The sequence below is a fragment of the Seriola aureovittata genome, chromosome 21 (assembly GCF_021018895.1).
Source record: "Seriola aureovittata isolate HTS-2021-v1 ecotype China chromosome 21, ASM2101889v1, whole genome shotgun sequence".
NCBI lineage: Eukaryota > Metazoa > Chordata > Actinopteri > Carangiformes > Carangidae > Seriola > Seriola aureovittata.
In genome coordinates, this window is record NC_079384.1 from 602,725 (window position 1) to 621,593 (window position 18,869).

The window sequence follows — 18,869 nt, forward strand, 5'->3', positions numbered from 1 at the left end:
TTTGTAATGTCTGTTTAGAACATGGTGGTTTATGTCCACAACAAACACTAACAAAAAGTAACACAAAAGACGAACTTCCAAACTAATCAGTTTAGTACAGTGCATGATGGGAGATGAGGGCTGTCGTTACGACCTCATTAATGGAAGGTTAGAGAAAAACAAACAAGCGTATCTTCTCTCATGCATGAGATAAGACGAAAATGGCACAGCTGTCTACAACTTTTGACGGATGGAGATATGAACATTACTTTGAATTTCCTTCATGAAAGGACAAGAATGTGACGGTGAAATTGAACAGGTTCACTCTGCTTATGGACTGTCACAAAAAGTCACTGACAATGGGCCGAATTTTATCAAGACTTTCAGGGTGTATGAACCTGCAGTGCAAGATTCAGATGAGGAGGGAGACGAAGAGGACGTGACATTCACAGATGTTGGAGAAATGCTCTCCATTGGCATCAACCCAGAAGGACAGTTTTCTCTACCCCCTCACTTGAGGCGTGCATAGCACAAACTAAACTTTTCAGACTTTTCACTTTAATTTCAAGTAATGATGTTGGCAAATGGCTGACAACGTACACAGAATCCAAATCAGTCCACAGAAGTGCCACTGGAAAGTGTTCTGCCCTTTGGACTCAGACCAGCTGTTCTACCGCTCCCTCTGAGCTCGTTGAGGATAGGTGTAAAAGAAAACTCATTGTGCCGACAACAACAAAATGGAATTCATTCCATGATGCCCTATTCCGCATCACTGACATTCCCATCCAAAATTTGAACCATCTCTGCAGTCGACTGGATATTAAAACAATCACTGAACAGGAATATCTTTTCCTTAAGGAATACTGCACAGTCATGAAGCCATTCACTGTGGCATTGGACATATTACAAGGTGAAGATAATGCTACTATGCCAGTCTCCTACCAACAATGGAAATTCTTATGTCCAAGACACTTGCACTGGGAAATGGTCTCTTCCGGATGACAGCAGGTGTGCCTGCTGCAGTAGTACAGGTAAATCTATGATTTGAAATCTGAAACATCAGATTTAGGTCACATGACACTTTCACTGAGTTAATTACCAGCAATGCATTCAGTTTAAACCTAGAAGCAATATCCCAATATAAATTTCACCCTCAGATGTGAAAGCATTGGCCTGCGTGTCTGATTATCCAGTCAGTTTTGTAAAGGCATGTCTCTTTCTCACCTCTCTGCCTGTGGCACCATTCACCCATCATCTCCTCACGGAGATACAGGGCTTTGCACTTTCTATTATTTTCTGTAAATAATTTACACATGTAGAATGTCTCCTAAACCACTCCGCACTTGATTATGATGCAGTGCTGCTGCACTGTGTTATGGAAATATGCTGCTTTAGTCAAAGATAAATATGAAAGATGAATTTAGTATAGGCCTGGGATCTCTGCAGTCTGCACTTATAGCATTACTACAGCGCACGTTACACTGTAGGCTACAAAGCCGACCTTATCAAATCTTTCCATATTGCAGGACATCAAGACGCGATTTGCTTCTGTGTTGGACAGCAAAGATGTTCTTCTTGCTGCTGTCACGAATTTTAAACTGCAGTGGCTGAAAGAAGAGGAGAGCAGAGAGGCCCTAAGGACACTGCTGACTACCGAGTGTCGAAGCGTTTTGCCCTGTGATGAGCAGGATGCAGCTTTCTACATCCTGCCTGAACGTCCACATGATCCTGAACATAACTTTTCCTGAAAATAGGAGAATGTTGAAAAACTTTCCAGGACAACACAATATTTCCCATGACATTTAAAATTTTCTTTAATTTTCCATGTGTGAGACCTGGATGTAAATACTTGATAATTTATTACTCTCTGATTCAGCTTCCAAACTCTGACATTAGAATTTTTTTGTTCAGACAAATCATTAATCATCTCTAGCAGCTAGCTTACCGAGGCAGGGACAACTAGCTCACAGAGGCAGGTGCAGCTGGTTTCCCGAGGCAGGTGCAGCTAGCTTACCCAGGCAGGTGCAGCTAGTTTACAGAGGCAGGGGCAACTAGCTTACAGAGGCAAGCGCAGCTAGCTTCCCGAGGCAGGTGCAGCTGGTTTCCTGAGGCAGGTGCAGTTGGCTTCCCGAGGCAGGTAAGGCTAGTTTACAGAGGCAGGAGCAGCTAGCTACCGAGGCAGGTGAGGCTAGTTTACTGATGCAGGTGCAGCTAGCTTACAGAGGCAGGAGCAGCTAGCTACCGAGGCAGGTGAGGCTAGTTTACAGAGGCAGGTGCAGCTAGCTTACAGAGGCAGGAGCAGCTAGCTACCGAGGCAGGTGAGGCTAGTTTACTGATGCAGGTATATTGTATGGTCACAATTACAGTATTCCCATAAAAGTTATTTACTCACCCACTAGAAGCAATTTTATGAATTATTATTAAAATATAAACATGAACATACATGAAAATATACTTTATATTTATAAAGAAATCTAAATCATCAATACAAAACAAAATGATATAACAAAACAAAAAAGAGGCAACTCACATTCCTGTGTGTTACACAATAATATCAGCAGGTACATTGTAAACATATCACTCAGTCACGCAGCGGGAGGATGGCGGAGCTGGAGACGGTCCTGCCGTGAAAACACCGTGAAAAACACGAGTTTGAGACGGCTGGTCGGCGGCAGCAGCGGCGGGAAGACGGAGCGCAGCGCACCGACAGCGAGCCGCAGCAGGAGCCCGGGAAAGTTAGTTTATAATGTGTTTCAACTACTTTCTACTGTGAGTGTGACAGAGAGAGGACAGACAGACAGAGACGGACGAACATCACAGAGAGGAAGACATGTCCGACGGTTACAGTTTGAAAACAAGTAACGCGGTGTAGTGGCGGTTTAAATGAGCTGTTAAACGTCAATAAATGTCGTAAAACAGCATCAGATCCAGACTGCTGTGGAGACAAAGAAAACCGGCGTGTGTGCGTGTGTGTGTATGTGTGTGTGTGTGCGTGTGTGTGTGGAGACTGAGTGTATATCAGTTTAATGGAAATGTTTCCACCAAGAGCAGAAGAAACAGATTAAAGGTGATGAGACGTGATTTTCATAAATTGAATCTTTAATCTCATAATTTTGTTTTAAATTAGATCTTTGACAATTTCATGCATTTCTTAAAATTCACAGTAAATTCAAGACTTCTCATTTAGAGTCTCCGATTCTTTATGAAAAACACACAGACCTGAACTTACTCCATCCTTCCTCTCTCCCTCACAGCAGACCTTCCCTGCAGGTCACCCATCATCACACCATGTCCCCCCCGGCCCCCGGCCCTCCGCTCGCCCGGCCCCTGGCCCTGGACGGGGGTAGGGGCTGGGCGATAGTGGCGTCTGGCTTCCTGGCTCTGCTGCTGGGGTACGGCTCTCCTCAGTCGGTGGGCGTCCTCTACCCGGAGTGGCTGCTTGCCTTTGGGGAGGGGAAGGCTGTGACGGCCTGGTTGGGCTCGCTGGTGGGCGGAGTCGGACTTATAGTGGGTGAGGAACCAGAGAGTGTGACGACACTTCAGGGACAGACTGTTTCTGTCTGACAAACGTGTTCAGCTTCATGTTTCTTTTCCTTTCTGCCCCCCCCCCCCAGGTCCTGTCTGCAGTGTGTGTGTGGTGAATTTCGGTGCTAGGCCTGTCACTGTCTTCAGTGGTGTGATGGTGGCAGGAGGGTTGATGCTCAGTTCCTTTGCTCCCAACGTCCCCTTCCTCATCTTCTCCTATGGCGTCGTGGTCGGTAAGACTGAGGCTGCTTCACCTGCTGTGGCTCCACCCCTCATTTATAGTTTAGACACTCAGGAAGTCCTGGGCATTCTCCAAAATGCATCTGTATGATCAGGTTTATGTTGAACCGGGAGAATTTCATTTACTATAAAAACTTAGAATAGTTAGATAGCTAGGGCTGGGTAATAAAACGATAGCAATAATTATCGCGATAATATTTTCCTCGATAGAAACATTTAAAATGTTCGATAAATGTTCAATATAATTAATTTCCCTAAATTGGCCCCAATCCTCTTTAGTAGATTAAAGGTTCAGTCCGGTGTTATTCCATGTTTTTGTTACCATCGAGAGTTTCTTTTAAAAAGTCTCAGTAATTTCCTCAAACAGCTGCTCAGTTTTCTCAAACAAACAGGAAGGAACAGAACATCTGTTGGGGACTATTTTCAGCAGCGGATTAATGCACATTTGGTGCTGTAGTGAGTGTTTGACTGAGTCAAAGTAAACCACAGTGAGTGTGTGTGTTCACCGTGATGAAGGAACATGTGTGTGACTCACTGCTGGTTTATATGGGATTCAGTTAGAAGAAGCTGCACTTCCTCTAAAGACCACTAGAGAGGAATACATCAGCTGATCCAGTAAAAGAGTCAACACATTTCTTATTTCTTACACGTTAGTGTAGTTAATCTCTCATTGGATTATATTCCACCTCCTGAGGTCAGAGGTCAGCCTGAGTGCAGAGTTTGACAATAATTATTCCTTTTATTTCAAATTATATTTGACATCTGATTAAAGTTGATCTTGTTTTGAATTGTCATTCTGAGTTTAAATAAGTTCTCAGCTTCTGATTTGACAGATTAAACTGAATCATGTGACGGGTATTTTCTGATGTTTTAATGATGAACTCAACAACTAATCAGCAGATTAATCGATGATAATTATCAGTGCTGGCTTGCTTTGATTGGCAGGTGTCTCAGCCTATCACAGATACTGACTGTGATTTTCTAGCTTATACTGGCTTCTGATTGGCTATGCCTGTGTGTGCGTGTGTGTTGCTCAGGTGTCGGTGTCGGTCTGTTGTACGCTGCCACCCTCACCATCACCTGTCTGTACTTTGACAAGAGGAGAGGCTTGGCTCTGGGAATAGTGAGCTCAGGTAGGTCTGTCATGTGACCACGTCACTTCCTGTCTGTCACAAAACGCAAACCTCCATTCATACGTTAAAACATCAAAGGCACAATCAGCTGAGTGGTTCAGCTGTCAGTCACCTGTCTGTCGTCCTCAGGTACGAGTGTGGGCGGTTTCCTGTACGCCACACTGCAGAGCGAGCTCATCGAGCTGCTGGGTCTGGACGGCTGCCTGCTCGTAATCGGAGCGCTGGCGCTGAATGTGGTGGCGTGCGCCGGCCCCATGCGCCCTCTGACCCCACCCAGATACTACCTCAAACAGAGAGCTGCCATCTTAGAGCGGCAGCTTCAGGAGGAGGCGGAGCTGTCCAATCAGAAGCATTCAGACAAAGATCAGGGTATCACCACGGAAACCAAGGAGCCGCCGGTCAGGAGGAGGAGTTTGTTCAGCTGCTCATCTTTCATCAAGACGGTTAAGATCAAGACGAGAGGATATACCCAGTGAGTGTGACGCAGCAGATCAGCTGGTCTAGATCATTATCATCGGCCTCAGTGTGTCACAGACTCGTCTGTTGGCTCTTTGACGAAGCGGCTCAGGTCTTTACACCTGATCTCTACGGTGGCCCTGAGAGGTCAACACACTGCAACTTCAGAGAACACATGCAAATAAACAAGAGAAGTGTTTCCAGGGGACACTAGAAAGTGATGAACCTGGCTGGGACTGAGAGAGAGAGAGAGAGAGAGAGAGAGAGAGAGAGAGAGAGAGAGGATGACATGGAGCACAGGTTAGGAATACGCCTTAAAGCCTCACATACATTAACCAGTGTGAAAGCTGAAGCTGGACACTCTGTACAGACCAACACTGAATCAGTCGCTCCTGTCTAAATCTAGAATCTGAGTTTTTGTCAGATCGGTTGTGGTTTGAGGTCACGATGGCTGATTAATCACCTTATTGATCAATGATCAGACGGTTGGATTTCTGATCAGAACTTTTGTCCATCTGTCTGTAGCAGCTCTGAGATCAGTCTTCCAGACATGACTGTTGTTAAAAGACAGTCTCTCTATAAAGAAGTTATTTATTCATCCTGTGGTTTTAAACTTCCAAAGACTGAAGGGCGTCCTGATGGTCTACAGGGCGTGAACAGTACGTCCCCTCATCAAACGTCTCTGTGTGTCAAACTCCATCTCCATCTGCTTAAATAATCAATACATCTCATAAAAATCCTCACAGAGGTATCCGAACGCCCGTGACTAAACTGAAGCGTCTGGGATAAAAACTGAAACTTGATCCAAAACGATCAATTACAACAAGTTGTAACGATGAACAGTTCTCAGTCATCAGGGGACAGTGGACGGACTCTGTCCCTCCACCCTCAGTTCACATGACTTTTGTCTTTTCTCTCCTCAGGTGTTTGTCCTCCATGTTGTCTCTCCTTCAGGACAAGGTTCTCATGACGCTTTGCATCTGTCTCTTCTTCTTCAGCCTCGGTCAGTCTCTTCTTCTTCTTCTGTTGTTAGCAAAGCATGTCTCAGTCCTGCTCACCTGTACCTCCTCCAGCAGGTACCACCCCCCCCAGCTCTTCCTGGAGGACCTGGCTCGGAGCTCCGGGCTGACGGAGGGCGTCGCCTCCATCTCCCTGGTCTCCCTCTGCTCCATCGGGGGCGGCGTGGGGAGACTGGGTCTGGGCGTCATGGCCGACATGCCGCGGGTCGACAGCGTCCACCTGTATGCTCTGACGGTGGGAGTGAGCGGGCTGGCCGTGCTGCTCATCCCCTTCACCAGGTGAGACCACTGAAGACAGGTTGGACAGGTAAAATGGGGCGTCCAGGTGGTCTAGTGGGTACGGGTTTGACCATGAACCGCAGCGTCCATTTCTTAAAGCAGAAAGAGACATGTAGGGAGCCCCCAGCTGTCCACTCTAAAGAAACTGTTACTGGTTAGAGTCAGAAGACAAAGTCAAAGTTTGGAATGTTTGATGTAAGTTATGATCTGGTCTGACAGGTGAGCCAACTTACTAACTTTACAGCAACATCATACTTCCTGTTTACGTCCCTCAAAGCATTATGGGTACTGATTTGCTCTGATGGAGATCTAGAACACACAGAAACTATCTCAACCCTGTTTTCGTTCTACTGCAGTTCCTACCGGGACCTCCAGGTGCTGTCGGTGGTCTTGGGTTTTCTGAGCGGGAACTGGACTCTGACTCCGTACGTCACCAGTCAGGTGGTCGGCGTGGAGAAGCTCGCCGAGGCTCATGGGATCCTCATGTTCTTCGGAGGCGTCGGGATCACACTGGGTCCTCCTGTCGTAGGTAAGAGTTTCAGTCTGTGGTGAACCTGGTTTAAAACCTGCTGCAGATTTCTCATCTCAGCCTGATGAACTGTTCCTTCACCACATCATTTACATAATCTGTGCACCTGAAACTGCATCATCATCATCATCATCATCATATGACAAGACAACAAACAGGAATCATGGCTGCATGATCTCATAAGAGTTTTGTTTTCAGATTATCATCACATTGTTTTTGTACCAGGCTGTAAACGTGTTTATTTCTGCTGTAAAGTTGGACATTTTAACATGGGAGTCTATGGGGACTGACTCACTGCTGGAGCCAGACTCTAGTGGCCGTTAGAGGAACTGCAGGTCTCTGATTGGTTTGGCCTCTGACTTTATCTCTGACTCGTTAACCCCTGATGAGTCTGAGTGCTCAAACTGCATGATTGTAGAATTACTGTCTGTGTTAGAAGTTTGAACCTCACTTGCCGTTGCCGTATCTTTAATCTTATTTTATTGTGTTATTCTATTTCTACCTGCTTCTTCTTGGCACTTAGCAACCTGCTTTTGAAAAGTACTAATAACAAAGTAATTATAATAATAGTAATTATAATTATAAACATCCTGTCGTCCTCTTCAGGTTGTTTCTACGACGTCTCTCAGTCGTACGACGTCGCCTTCTTCATCAGTGGCGGCGGCATGATGGTCAGCAGCATCGTCCTCTTCCTCGCCACTGTCTCGCTGCGGCCGCAAACCCCTCCCCCTCTTTCAGTGGCCCCCGAGGCCGAGCTCAACAGCTGTACAGTTACCTTGGTAACAGACGCTACCTCACCCGTCACCTGACGGGCCTGACGACAAATCTGGATCCAAGTGAAGTTTACGTTTTTGAAATTTGAATGGTGGTTCTGAACGAAGTCGATGTTTACGAGAAGGTTTGATTTTAGTCGAATCAAACTTTATTTAAAACGCACAAACACAAACAAACTGTCAGACTGTTAGTCGATCAAAGTCTGTCCTCTCTGAGCTGGTCCTAGAACCTTCTCAGAGCCCGTTTCCATGGTTACAGTGCCACCATCAACCCACGTCATTAAGTCAGTGTTTATGTCTTCTACGTATCGGCTTTCCCAGCAACACTAGCACCAAACACGACAACAGCGACGGCTGACTCTCCTGGCTCCTGGCTTTGTGAGTCCACGTCAGCTTCCAGACGTTTGATGTTGATTGTGGCGTTCACAAACGATAACCCCGCCCCCAGACGAAGGCGGGTCTTGGTTCTAGACCGGTTTCAAACCAGTTCTCCAGTTCTGTGGCTGCAGACACATGAACAACTGGTTCGGGATTAGACACCAGCTCAGAACCCGCCCTCCAAGGCTCTCAGAGGATTCTGGGAGATTTGGTCCTTGTTGCCTGGAAGACAAAACCCAGGACTCAGAAGCTCTGAGTCCAGGTAACTTCCTTTAAACCATTCAACTCTTCTCAGATCAGTCTGTGTGGATGGTTCTCAGGTTTTACAGTCTCACTGTGAGTGACTGACAATCAGGACTGAGATCAGTCTCAGATGCACAAATATTAAAATCTTCAGACGTTATCAGCTGATTCCAGTATTTTGAAACTGGACTACATTTAGGAAAAAGAAAAGGTAAAATAACAATTAAACTTTCATGTTGGGAAATAAAACAGGTATTTAACAGGTTCATAATAGTGTTCATGATAGTGAAGATATTCTTTAATAAAAACCTGCAGATTATTAATCTCCATGAACACAGGTGATGATGTTTCCGTTGTTTTCAGATTATTTCCTGTTGAAGTTTTTACTGACATGAAGCTTGAGTTTAGACCCGAACACAGCAGACGTCTGTGATGTCATCGTTGTTGTTTTTTATATTTCTTCTCTTTTCATTTCATTTTACCAAAGACATTTTTTTTTATCTGACATGTTTTTAGGATTTCTGTGTTTGTTCTCATGGTTCCTGTTGTTGTTATTGTTCTCATGCTTCTGCTTTGTATTTGTTAATGCTGATGCTTTTTGAAGACAATGTCACATCAATGTTCATATCAAAGAAAAAATGTGTGTGCACAACAGCAGGTTGTTTACAGGGTAAAAAAACATGGAGGTTTTGTTTTAGCGAGACAGAAATGGAAAAAAATCATAAAGAAAATAAACTGGAGAAAAATATTTTTTGGTTCCTAATATAAAAGTAATGAAACAACAGAGGAGAAGTGACGGGACGTGAAAAGACTCTGGTCCCGTGTCAAACTCAAGATTTTCAGACTGTAAAAACTTTATTTGATCATTTCACAGAACTCATTTAATATTTGATTTGATAAAGTTGATCAGTTCTGATCAACAGGAAACACGACAGGAAAGGTTTAGTGTCAACACAGAGAAGTGAAGTCATCCATGAGTCCATCAGGTCCTCAGTGGATCAGGTCCTCAGTGGATCAGGTCCTCAGTGGATCAGGATCAGAAGTAGGGTGTGGGGTCACTCTTGTCACACATCTGGACGTGGACATGTGATGTGATCCCTGGGTAAACGGTCTGCATGGGCAGCATGGTTCCGATCCTTTCTCCCTTCCTCACTGATCCAGAGGTCCGGTCCGGCCTCACGTAGAACAGCTTGAAACACAGACCTGCAGGACACGAAGACCAGCACCATCAATAATCTGGTCAATAACCTAATTAACGTGATCAGTATTTTGTAGAGAGACCGAGGTGGACCGACCCTGTCCTCTCAGGTTGATGCCGCTGTCGATGGCGGCCTTGCTGGGGTTATTGTAGACGAGGAGTCCTCCGTGTAGAGTCACGTCAAACGGAGCGAGGACGTCTGATCCGTCCTCACACCTGATGTCCAGACCTTTATGTAGCCTGCCCTCTCTGAGACACAGAGACATCCAGCTGTTGACAGCTGCTTCACTCACTGAGATGTTGAAGACTCTCTTACTAACTACCCTTACCATTGTGAAGAGATGCTAACTGCGCTAATCGTTCTGATAAGATCCTAGCTATGCTAACGGTTCTGATCCGTCTGCTAGACTCTGGTTCTGGTCTCAGACTCCTCCTCTGAGTCTGGGTCTGACTGAGGCTCAAACATGTGACTGAGTCTCTGATGTTTCCTCCTCTCACCATTTTGATGCTCTCTGCTCTCTCACCTGTCCACCTGGAGCCAGCAGGTGGTGGGCGGGGCTCAAGGCCTGATCCAGGTTTCTCAACCAGGAAGTAAAAGGCGACGTTAAACTAAATGAATCACAGTAGAGGATTTAAAACATTTTAAAACATGTCTGGAGTTGTGGTAAATTATCTTTAATATTCAGTGATGTAGGAGTCGATATGTTGGATTCACATGTTCTGTTTTAATTTAGTCCTCAGTCCTTTTATAAAAAACATGATGGTCCAAATCTCTGCTGCAGAAGGGGAGGTTCACTTATATTGTCTAAAATGTGCCGAAGTTCAAAAACACGAAGCCTACGTTTCCCATGATGCACCTGAACACTTGTGTCATTGTGCAGTTGTGTTACCGTCCGGCTCCGTAGTGACCCTGTCCCTGGCTGTCTGACGTCCTCCTTCTGTTGGTCGGGTTTCCTCTGCAGAGCTGACCAAACCTGACACCATCACACACACACAACACAGCTGGACACACACACACACACACACACACACACACACACACCCAGAGAAGAGAGGTAATTGTAATACATTCATTAATGAAAAAAAAAGTCTCCTGGTGACAAACTCTTTTCTTTATCACATGAATGAATTCCTCAAATTTCAGCCTGAACGTTTGAACTTTAACTGAACCATCATCAAACAGGACGTTAGTTTCCTCAAACTTTAACAATTAATCAGATGTTTAGTAGAGGAAATGACAAATATTCAAACAACGACGCAGGTGTTCATACAGCGAGATCACAGATAATTAACAAACATCATCAGAAATGTAAACGAGCAGCAGCTGATTGAGTTTCTCACCCAACAGAACGACGACACGTCTCATCTTCATCTTCAGATCTTAACGTCTGGTCCTGATCAGGATCTGGACGCTTCATTCAGACTCCACTGGTTTTATAGGCTGAAGTTTCCAAACACTGAAGAGTCCACACTCTGTTTGACGGCAGCAGGTCAACAGCCTGTAAACTGACTGACTGTCTGTTGTTTCCCAACACGAGGTGATGAAACACATGAAGCTGATACAGCTTCAGGATGATGTGTCTTGTCTCTCTCTGCGTTGTGTGTTGTTGTGTAAACTGTGTGTACTGTGTTGACCAACACTGGAACTCTGTGGACTCTGGATTCAAACAGCAGCTGTTTACCTGTCCTCATCTGTTACCTGACCTCTGACTTCAGGTTCAGTCGACGTGGAAAATCTTTTATATTATTACCTTCTTATTTTGATTTATTTATTTACAACTTTATTTTCTGAGCCTGAGCTCGGAGGACGAACTCAGAATGAAACAGAAAGAACGTCCATGTTCTAACTAATGCAAATATTTAGACAAAATGCAAATGGTAATTATCAACAGGTGTTTCATGATCTTAAAAACCTGCGTCAACAGGAGCCTCTACATTTCATAACCTTTCATTTTTATACAGAATTTACTAAATAAGTTGAAAAAAATCCACATTTCTGGGGAGGAAAGTTTCTTAATATAAATGATTTTCTCAAATGATTTTCTCATTTAAGTAAAATTAACTGGAAACATCAGAATGTTTTGTTTATCCCAAGAAACATTTTATGAAACAACACAATGCAACTTGTGGAGAAATTGCTGCTTGTGCCCAAGCTGCAGCTGAACTGTGCTGAGCTTCACTGGTAAATCCCAGCAACTAACATTTCAAATAGAGCTGCAACTAACTCTGTCTGTGTCGAGTCACAATGACTAACTGAAGAAAAATTGCCAAATGTCAGTTAAATATTTGACACCACGGACATCACAGAATTCGTCTGATTAACTGATGTTTGTCCACCTACACTCCTCTGAGTGAGACATGGATTCAGCTGAGAGACACCTCTCCAGTCAAAGACCATTAAATCCTATCAGATAGTGTTTCCTGAGACAGCAGACTTCGCTGAACGCAGTGATATAAAGTATCTGTAAGGTTGTATTTGTGTTGCATGTCGGTAACTTTGGTTTAAGGATGTCCAGAATGTGACCTTTAGGTCGGCTGCTGACCTTTGGGGGAGCAGGAGATCACGGAGTCTGTTACACCTCGAGGGCTTTATGGTTATATTGGTGTTTAGAAGATTATCTACATCCTGGCAGAGATTTAGTGATGCGGGTACTTCCAGGAGGATGTAAACAATAAAGGTGAAACATTGAGAGAAAGGTTTTGAGGTTAAACAGATGATAATTACCAGGCCCTGATCAAGTTAGGATATAAGCAGCTCAGGTTCTGTCATTCAGAGAGAGACTTGGTGTAGCCAGCACCAGATCTGTCCTTTGTGCACAAATAAACCAGCCAGACTCAAGCGTTAACTCGTTGGTCTGATTTGTACAAGAAATCATCTTTTCAGTATCAAAACTATAGAATGTACTGCGATGTTAAAAATGTCCTGCCTCCTGTTTTCCTGAAAGTTTGACTTTCCTCAGTTAAAATGAAAAGGTGGCAGCGCTGCTTCCCTCAGAGGTTGCCATGGTGATTTTAACTGCTTACTTATTCTACTGAGTGAGACAGGGATTCAGTTGAAATACACCTCTCGAACACAGACGTACTAGTTAAATATCGTAACTGTAATCATATAAAGGTGTATATTTTCTGAGAGAGGATACTCTGCTTAACGCAGTGATATAAAATATTTGTGCAGTGATTTAAAAACAACTCTGCTTCCTGTTTTCCTCCTGATTGTCTGCTCTGACATCGGAGTGAACGGGGCAGTTGATGGGATTCCTGTTCACTCTGATGTCTCTGTGCTTTGGTAGCGTCATTGTATGAAAGAAGACAGATTCTACGACCTGGGAGGAAATCATGTGTGAAGAGGGAAATTTGTGGCCGTGAGGACGAGTTAAACATAATTTGTTTTGTGCAGTTTAACTCCTTCTCTCGCTCTAGCTGTGATGCCATCTAATCTTACCTCCTCCTGTCAGAAGAAAATTAAACTCAAACGCTGATAAATCAAAAACTGTACAAGATATCAAAAAGTTTAATTCAAGTTAAATGGCTGAAAGTCTTGGGATCAAAGTTCTAATGAAGTTTCTAGCTAAAAGTATGGCAAAGCATTTGAGTTTTCAAGGATTTGAACATCCTCTGCATTGACTTCCATTGTTAAAAAAAATTAGATAAAATGATTCATATTTCCAAAATTAGATCTTCATCTTCATCAACCATCTTCAGATCTTAACGTCTGGTCCTGATCAGGATCTGGACGCTTCATTCAGACTCCACTGGTTTTATTGGCTGAAGTTTCAAAACACTGAAGAGTCCACACACTGTTTGACGGCAGCAGGTCAACAGCCTGTAAACTGACTGACTGTCTGTTGTTTCCCAACACGAGGTGATGAAACACGTGAAGCTGTTGTCATTGGCTGATTAAAAAATGTATCTTTTCCTGGAAACAACAAAATGTATTGTTTATTCCAAGAAACTTTCAAAGAAATTCTTGTAAAATGCAGAAATGTGTTGTTAAAGCTTTGTTTTATTTTTCTACATACAAGACTCCATTTAAAAAATACACCATTTTTACAGAAATGTGTCCTGTTCATATTTCTGTATAAAACCTACAGTGACTTTTATCCCTGATGCTGATGAATCTGATCAAACTCAGTGTTTCTGCTGTTTCAACACGAACAAACTGAGACACAAATATGAAACAGCTTCAGTAAAACTACAGACGTCCGACACAGTTCAATAAATCTACAGATGAAACCTTTACAATCCTTTTTTGTCTGTGAGGAATTTCATCATTTGATCAAGGGACTTCCTGTTTAAGCACAAGTAGCTTAATACACAGACCCTGTTTGTTATAAATGTTGAAGCATCATGTGGTCAGTTGAGTGTCAGCCCCTCACTGACCGGCATGTTGATGTGGGCGGTCAACAGGGGGGAACTCCTCCCCTCGTGCAGGACGAACACCTTGATGATGTCAGAGATGCCCTTGTCGCTGGTGCACTCCACGAAGGTCTCGACGGGGTAGATGAGTCCGGGCACCAGCAGCGGGATCCTCATGTAGGGGTTCCTCATCCGGTACAGGCTCTCGTCGTACAGAAAGCTGATGGCCAGGCTCATGACGGGCCGACACGCCGCAGTGTTCTGGACGTTCAGGGTCAGTTTGAAGGACGGACCCAGACCCTGTACCACGGCGTTCATCTTGAGCGGCTCGCTGAGGCTGGATGACATCGGCGTCAGGCTGGACTCCAGGGCCTTGACGTAGGCTTTGGCAGCGGCCAGTCTGAGGCGGCTCAGGTCCATCTGGAAGGCGCGGTGCATGGCGAGGCCGTTCTCCCGCTCCCGCAGTGTCTGGTCCACGTACAGCTTGGTCTTCTTGGGCACGTTGAGGCGGATGCTTTGGGCCAGCGGCGGCCCGGGGGCGCTGTCCCTGTCCTCGAACGCCGCTGTTCTCTTCAGGATTTTCACCATCAGGCCGCCTCCCTTGGTGGTCATGACAAGTGTCCCGTCCTCACGCCCGTACCGTCCGAAGCAGACGCTGCTGACCGTGTCGGGCGTCTTGATGGTGCTCAGCAGGTTCTTGTCCCGGTACAGCTGGACCTCACAGTTAGCCAGGCCCACCAGAACCGCCTGGAAGCCCCGGGTGGGGAGGTCCATGGCAGCCATGGTGGTGATGGGAGCAGGGAGGACGGTCCTCCACAGCTTCTTCCCCTGAAGACACAACCACAGACTTTTAGTTTATTCACTCTGATTTCTCCAGAATGATGTCACAGACACAGTTTGTTGTAAACACATTTACATCTGGTTTCATATTTATTATCAGCATCAGTCAGAGCGGCAGCCATTTTGTTTTTAGGTTGTTGGTCCGTCCGTCCGTCTTCTCGTGGAAACGATGTCTCCATAACACCTTGAGGGAATTTCTTCACAAACTTCTTGGCACAAACCTTCACTTGGACTCAAGGACGAACTGATTAGACTTTGGGGGTCAAAGGTCAAGGTCAGTGTGAGCTCAGAAAACACGTTTTAGCTGTTATTTAAGACTTAGGAGACGCTCTGGTCCTGACTGAAGCTGATGTGTCGAGACTTTAAACTGGGATCTGTCCCACCTGAGTGAACTCAGACTGTCTCTGGTGGTAGAGGACACAGACACCTTTACCTTCTGTGTGAAGCCCTGCAGACTCTCGTCAGTGCAGCCGACCACCACGTTCTTCCCGACCCTCACCAGACCGACCGGGTGAGACGTCAGCTCGATGCAGTACTTGGGTTTGTCCGACTCCCTGAGGAGCAGAGACACAAACATCTGTCAGCTCACATCGTCGTTTCACATTTCAACTCCACATTCAACTGATTACAGGAACAGGAGCTCCTCTCCCAGTCAGGTGTGTGTCTCACCTGCGCAGGATGTAGATGTTTCCGTTGCGACACGCCACCGTGATGCGAAACTCCACATCGAACTGACCCGTCACATCCATCATGGTGGGAGCGGCCGGCAGCGACATCTTCAGCAGACGGATAAAATGAACCATCAGCACTGATCAGGACTGTTACACACTCAAACCTGTCCAGGGCCTTTTCTGAGTTTCCAGGATATTTTGGGTCATTTTGAAATAAAATCTAATTCTTCCAGGTTTTTCCAGGAAGTGTGTGAACATGTGAGAGATGAAGATGTGAGTGTGATCAGCATAAATATAGTGACTAAAGTTGTGTTGATGATCAGCTCCTGTGTTTCTGTTCTGTGTGTAGGACCAGTTCAGCCCAGAGACCGGTGGTCCAGGTGGTCCCGCCTGTCCCGGCGTGGTGTCTGATGGGAGTTTACCTTGGAGAGGATGATGAAAGCTTCTGGGTCGAGAACGTAGACGTCGTTGTTCTCTGTCCCGATCACCAAACAGCTGACGCCGTCCTCGTCGGCCGTGCTCTTCTTCAGCGTCCCGATGCAGGTGATGACTGTCTGACAGAGAGGACGCAGTGAGAGTCAGGTAAACCAGGTGATACCGCCTTAAAATCACATCATGACATGTACGACAATATCACAATATACAACAATATACATTAAGTGTTTGTTTACTGCTGTCGTCATGGAAACGCTCTGAGCTTTAACTGGGTGTAAATCGCCTCCTTGAGGTCAGAGATCAACTCAGTCCTGCTGAGTGACTCACTGTCATCGCAGTCATGGTGATGTCAACACAAGGCAACATCAGACAGACTGACTCATATGACGCGTGATGTCAGCTTACCTGCCGTCTGATTGGCTGCTGTTTGTGCAGCTGGACGAACTCGTCCATGTCGCCGGTCTCCAGAGACAGGAACCTGAGCGAGCGGACGGACAGCGGGACGTCGGCCTTCTTCCTGATGCCCTCCAACATCTCCTTCAGGGTCAGAGGGTCGATCTGCCCCTCCCTCGCCTGCTGCCACACGTCCTGACCAATCAGAGCATTCAGCATGTCAGGTACAGTACACAGGTGTATTAGCAGCACAGGTGAGCAGCAGCTGAACCATCAAACCTCACGATCATATTCCAAATGATCAGTCAGTCTGATTTTCATCCTGTGACCTCATCACTATGGTGACGCAGCTGAGACCTTCCCCCCAACACCAGACACAAACACACACCTGTTCCAGTGTGTTGACCTCAAGCCCAGGCAGCGTGAACTTGAAGTACGGTCTCAGGTTCTTGTAGACATAGACGCAGGGTCCGGACGCCACAGCGACGGCGGGGATGCGCGGCTCGTGTAGGTCCATGAAGAAGGCGACGAGGCCAGCGGGCAGGTCCAGCAGGGTGCTCTCACTCACCAGTGCCGTGCCGCGGTACACCTTCAGTTTCATCCCGGACGAGCCCGAGCCCAGGTCCCCCACCACCAGCTGGCTCTCCCCGTCCCCGCTCAGGTCCGCCAGGTCCACGCAGGACGAGAAGGTGTACAGACCCGCCACCGGGTCGTAGTGAGCGTCCAGCCACTTCCCTCCATCACCGCTCGACTCAGACATGATGACAGCGCTATCAAACTTTATTCACACAGGGACACCTGCTCTACGGCACAGGTACACACACAGGTACACACACAGGTACACACACACACACACACACACACACACACACACACACAGGTTCATAATAAATGGAATAAATTCAGGAGTTGTGATTTGACATCCTCATAGTCTAAAACATAGGATCTATAACTGATCTATAACTGATAAATGATCAGTTAAAACATCAGGGACTGTAAATAACAAAGCTTTCATCGACTAAAATAATCATTTTACTCACTTTGTTTTCAAACAGTGAACACAGAAGCAATCTGATCGATTAATCAATAACGAAAATGAAAGTCATTTATCACAATTTATAAAGAAGAGATCTGTCAATATGTCTACTACAGCAGATGGTTGATTATTGATTACTACTAATAAAGACCTGCTGTATCACCATAGTTACAGGTACAGTAACTGTGATCCGTCTAAAATAAACTCTAATTAATCCCCACCCCCCGCCTCACCGTTGGCATGGAAACGTGTTGACGCGTCTCGTTGATCCTGATGTCGTCTTCTTTTTTATCACGAAGCGGCGGGAAGACTGTTCAGTGGACAGTTACAGGTGTTCTGACAGATCCAGACTGGTCCAGGTAAAGTGTCCGAGCTGCAGCTAGCTGCCGGTTCTAAGCCTCTAATCCACCTGGTCTACAAATCCGCTTCAGTCCTGATCCTCATCCGCCTCTACGCTGCCAACGCTGTCCCCGTCTGATGACGTCGTTCTCAGCCCTCGTTGTTTACGTTATTTTTTTTATTTATTTTTTTTACTTTTTAGTCTTGTACTTTTTATTTCTTAAGGAGCCGAGAACAATAAATAAAATAAATCACATTATATCCAGTTAATATTATATATAAATATTCTCGTATATAACTTTTAATAAGCAAATTCTTTTTTTTATTTGTGTATGATTTTTGTTTTGTTTTGGTGGATGGGGTGTATAACCTTAAGTTGATAACTACTTACTCAATTTCTTCCTGAGCTTTCAGCCACATCTGCTGTGGCCTTCATTCTTCCTCCAAAACCAGTTTTTGTTTGTTTGTTTGTCGTTTTTCAGTCTTTATTGGAAAACGCAGAACAGGAGATGTGTGCTGTGTAGACAGAGTATAAAGGTAAAATCATACCTGTAAAATTCAATTCAAACAGACAGTAAAAATAAAGTTAACATTTCTGTTCACACTTTACAAAATAAAAGAGTTTTAAGTTCATTAAGCAGAACAGTTTACTGCTAGAATATTTACACTTATGGAAATTAAATTTGGCAGTAAGTACGATCAGAATGATCAGGTAGAGTTAGTCTTTATTGTTCCAAAGACAACAAGATATTTCCCATTTCAGAGAGGAGGAAATGACAAATTCTGGACACAAAAAAGACATAAAAGATAACTTCTTTTTAAATTTTAGATGAAAGTTTTATTTGTTGATTTTTTTTTCAAACTTAACTTGTGATTATATGTTGAATGTTTTTAAGTAAATTACCACGATTTATTTCTGTTTGCTATGGTTTCACGTCACACCATGATCTCGAGTCTCTTCCGTTCAAGCCAGATAATCTCGCGAGATCTTAATCGAATACGTGACGAGATATGTGATGTGCGCTCATTGGTCCGCTGGTCCCAGTT

At 45.0% G+C, this 18,869-nt stretch overlaps 3 protein-coding genes across 4 annotated transcripts; 1 reads left to right on the forward strand and 2 right to left on the reverse strand.

The window, feature by feature from the left end:
* Positions 1-2,579: 2,579 nt before the first annotated feature.
* LOC130161863 (monocarboxylate transporter 9-like) lies at positions 2,580-9,533 on the forward strand. Its single transcript, XM_056365189.1, has 9 exons — positions 2,580-3,046; positions 3,234-3,490; positions 3,594-3,737; positions 4,782-4,877; positions 5,007-5,349; positions 6,257-6,340; positions 6,410-6,631; positions 6,988-7,160; positions 7,767-9,533. Exons 2-9 carry the CDS (start codon positions 3,268-3,270, stop codon positions 7,967-7,969), a joined length of 1,488 nt encoding a protein of 495 aa, XP_056221164.1. The 5' UTR covers positions 2,580-3,046; positions 3,234-3,267; the 3' UTR covers positions 7,970-9,533.
* Positions 9,385-11,252, reverse strand: lect2.1 (leukocyte cell derived chemotaxin 2, tandem duplicate 1). Its single transcript, XM_056365187.1, has 4 exons — positions 11,094-11,252; positions 10,643-10,754; positions 9,850-10,001; positions 9,385-9,757 (listed from the first exon to the last, which is right to left on the reverse strand). Exons 1-4 carry the CDS (start codon positions 11,122-11,124, stop codon positions 9,591-9,593), a joined length of 462 nt encoding a protein of 153 aa, XP_056221162.1. The 5' UTR covers positions 11,125-11,252; the 3' UTR covers positions 9,385-9,590.
* Positions 11,253-13,737: 2,485 nt separating this feature from the next.
* On the reverse strand, positions 13,738-17,973 carry bbs1 (Bardet-Biedl syndrome 1). Of its 2 annotated transcripts, none has more exons than XM_056365242.1 (7): positions 17,717-17,973; positions 16,836-17,245; positions 16,460-16,642; positions 16,042-16,173; positions 15,618-15,724; positions 15,382-15,502; positions 13,738-14,936 (listed from the first exon to the last, which is right to left on the reverse strand). In XM_056365242.1, the coding sequence occupies exons 2-7, from the start codon at positions 17,205-17,207 to the stop codon at positions 14,106-14,108; spliced, it is 1,746 nt and encodes a 581-aa protein (XP_056221217.1). In that variant the 5' UTR covers positions 17,208-17,245; positions 17,717-17,973; the 3' UTR covers positions 13,738-14,105. The 2 variants fall into 2 exon arrangements, with proteins under 2 accessions (XP_056221217.1, XP_056221218.1); XM_056365243.1 differs by having other exon boundaries at positions 16,836-17,250.
* Positions 17,974-18,869: the final 896 nt, after the last annotated feature.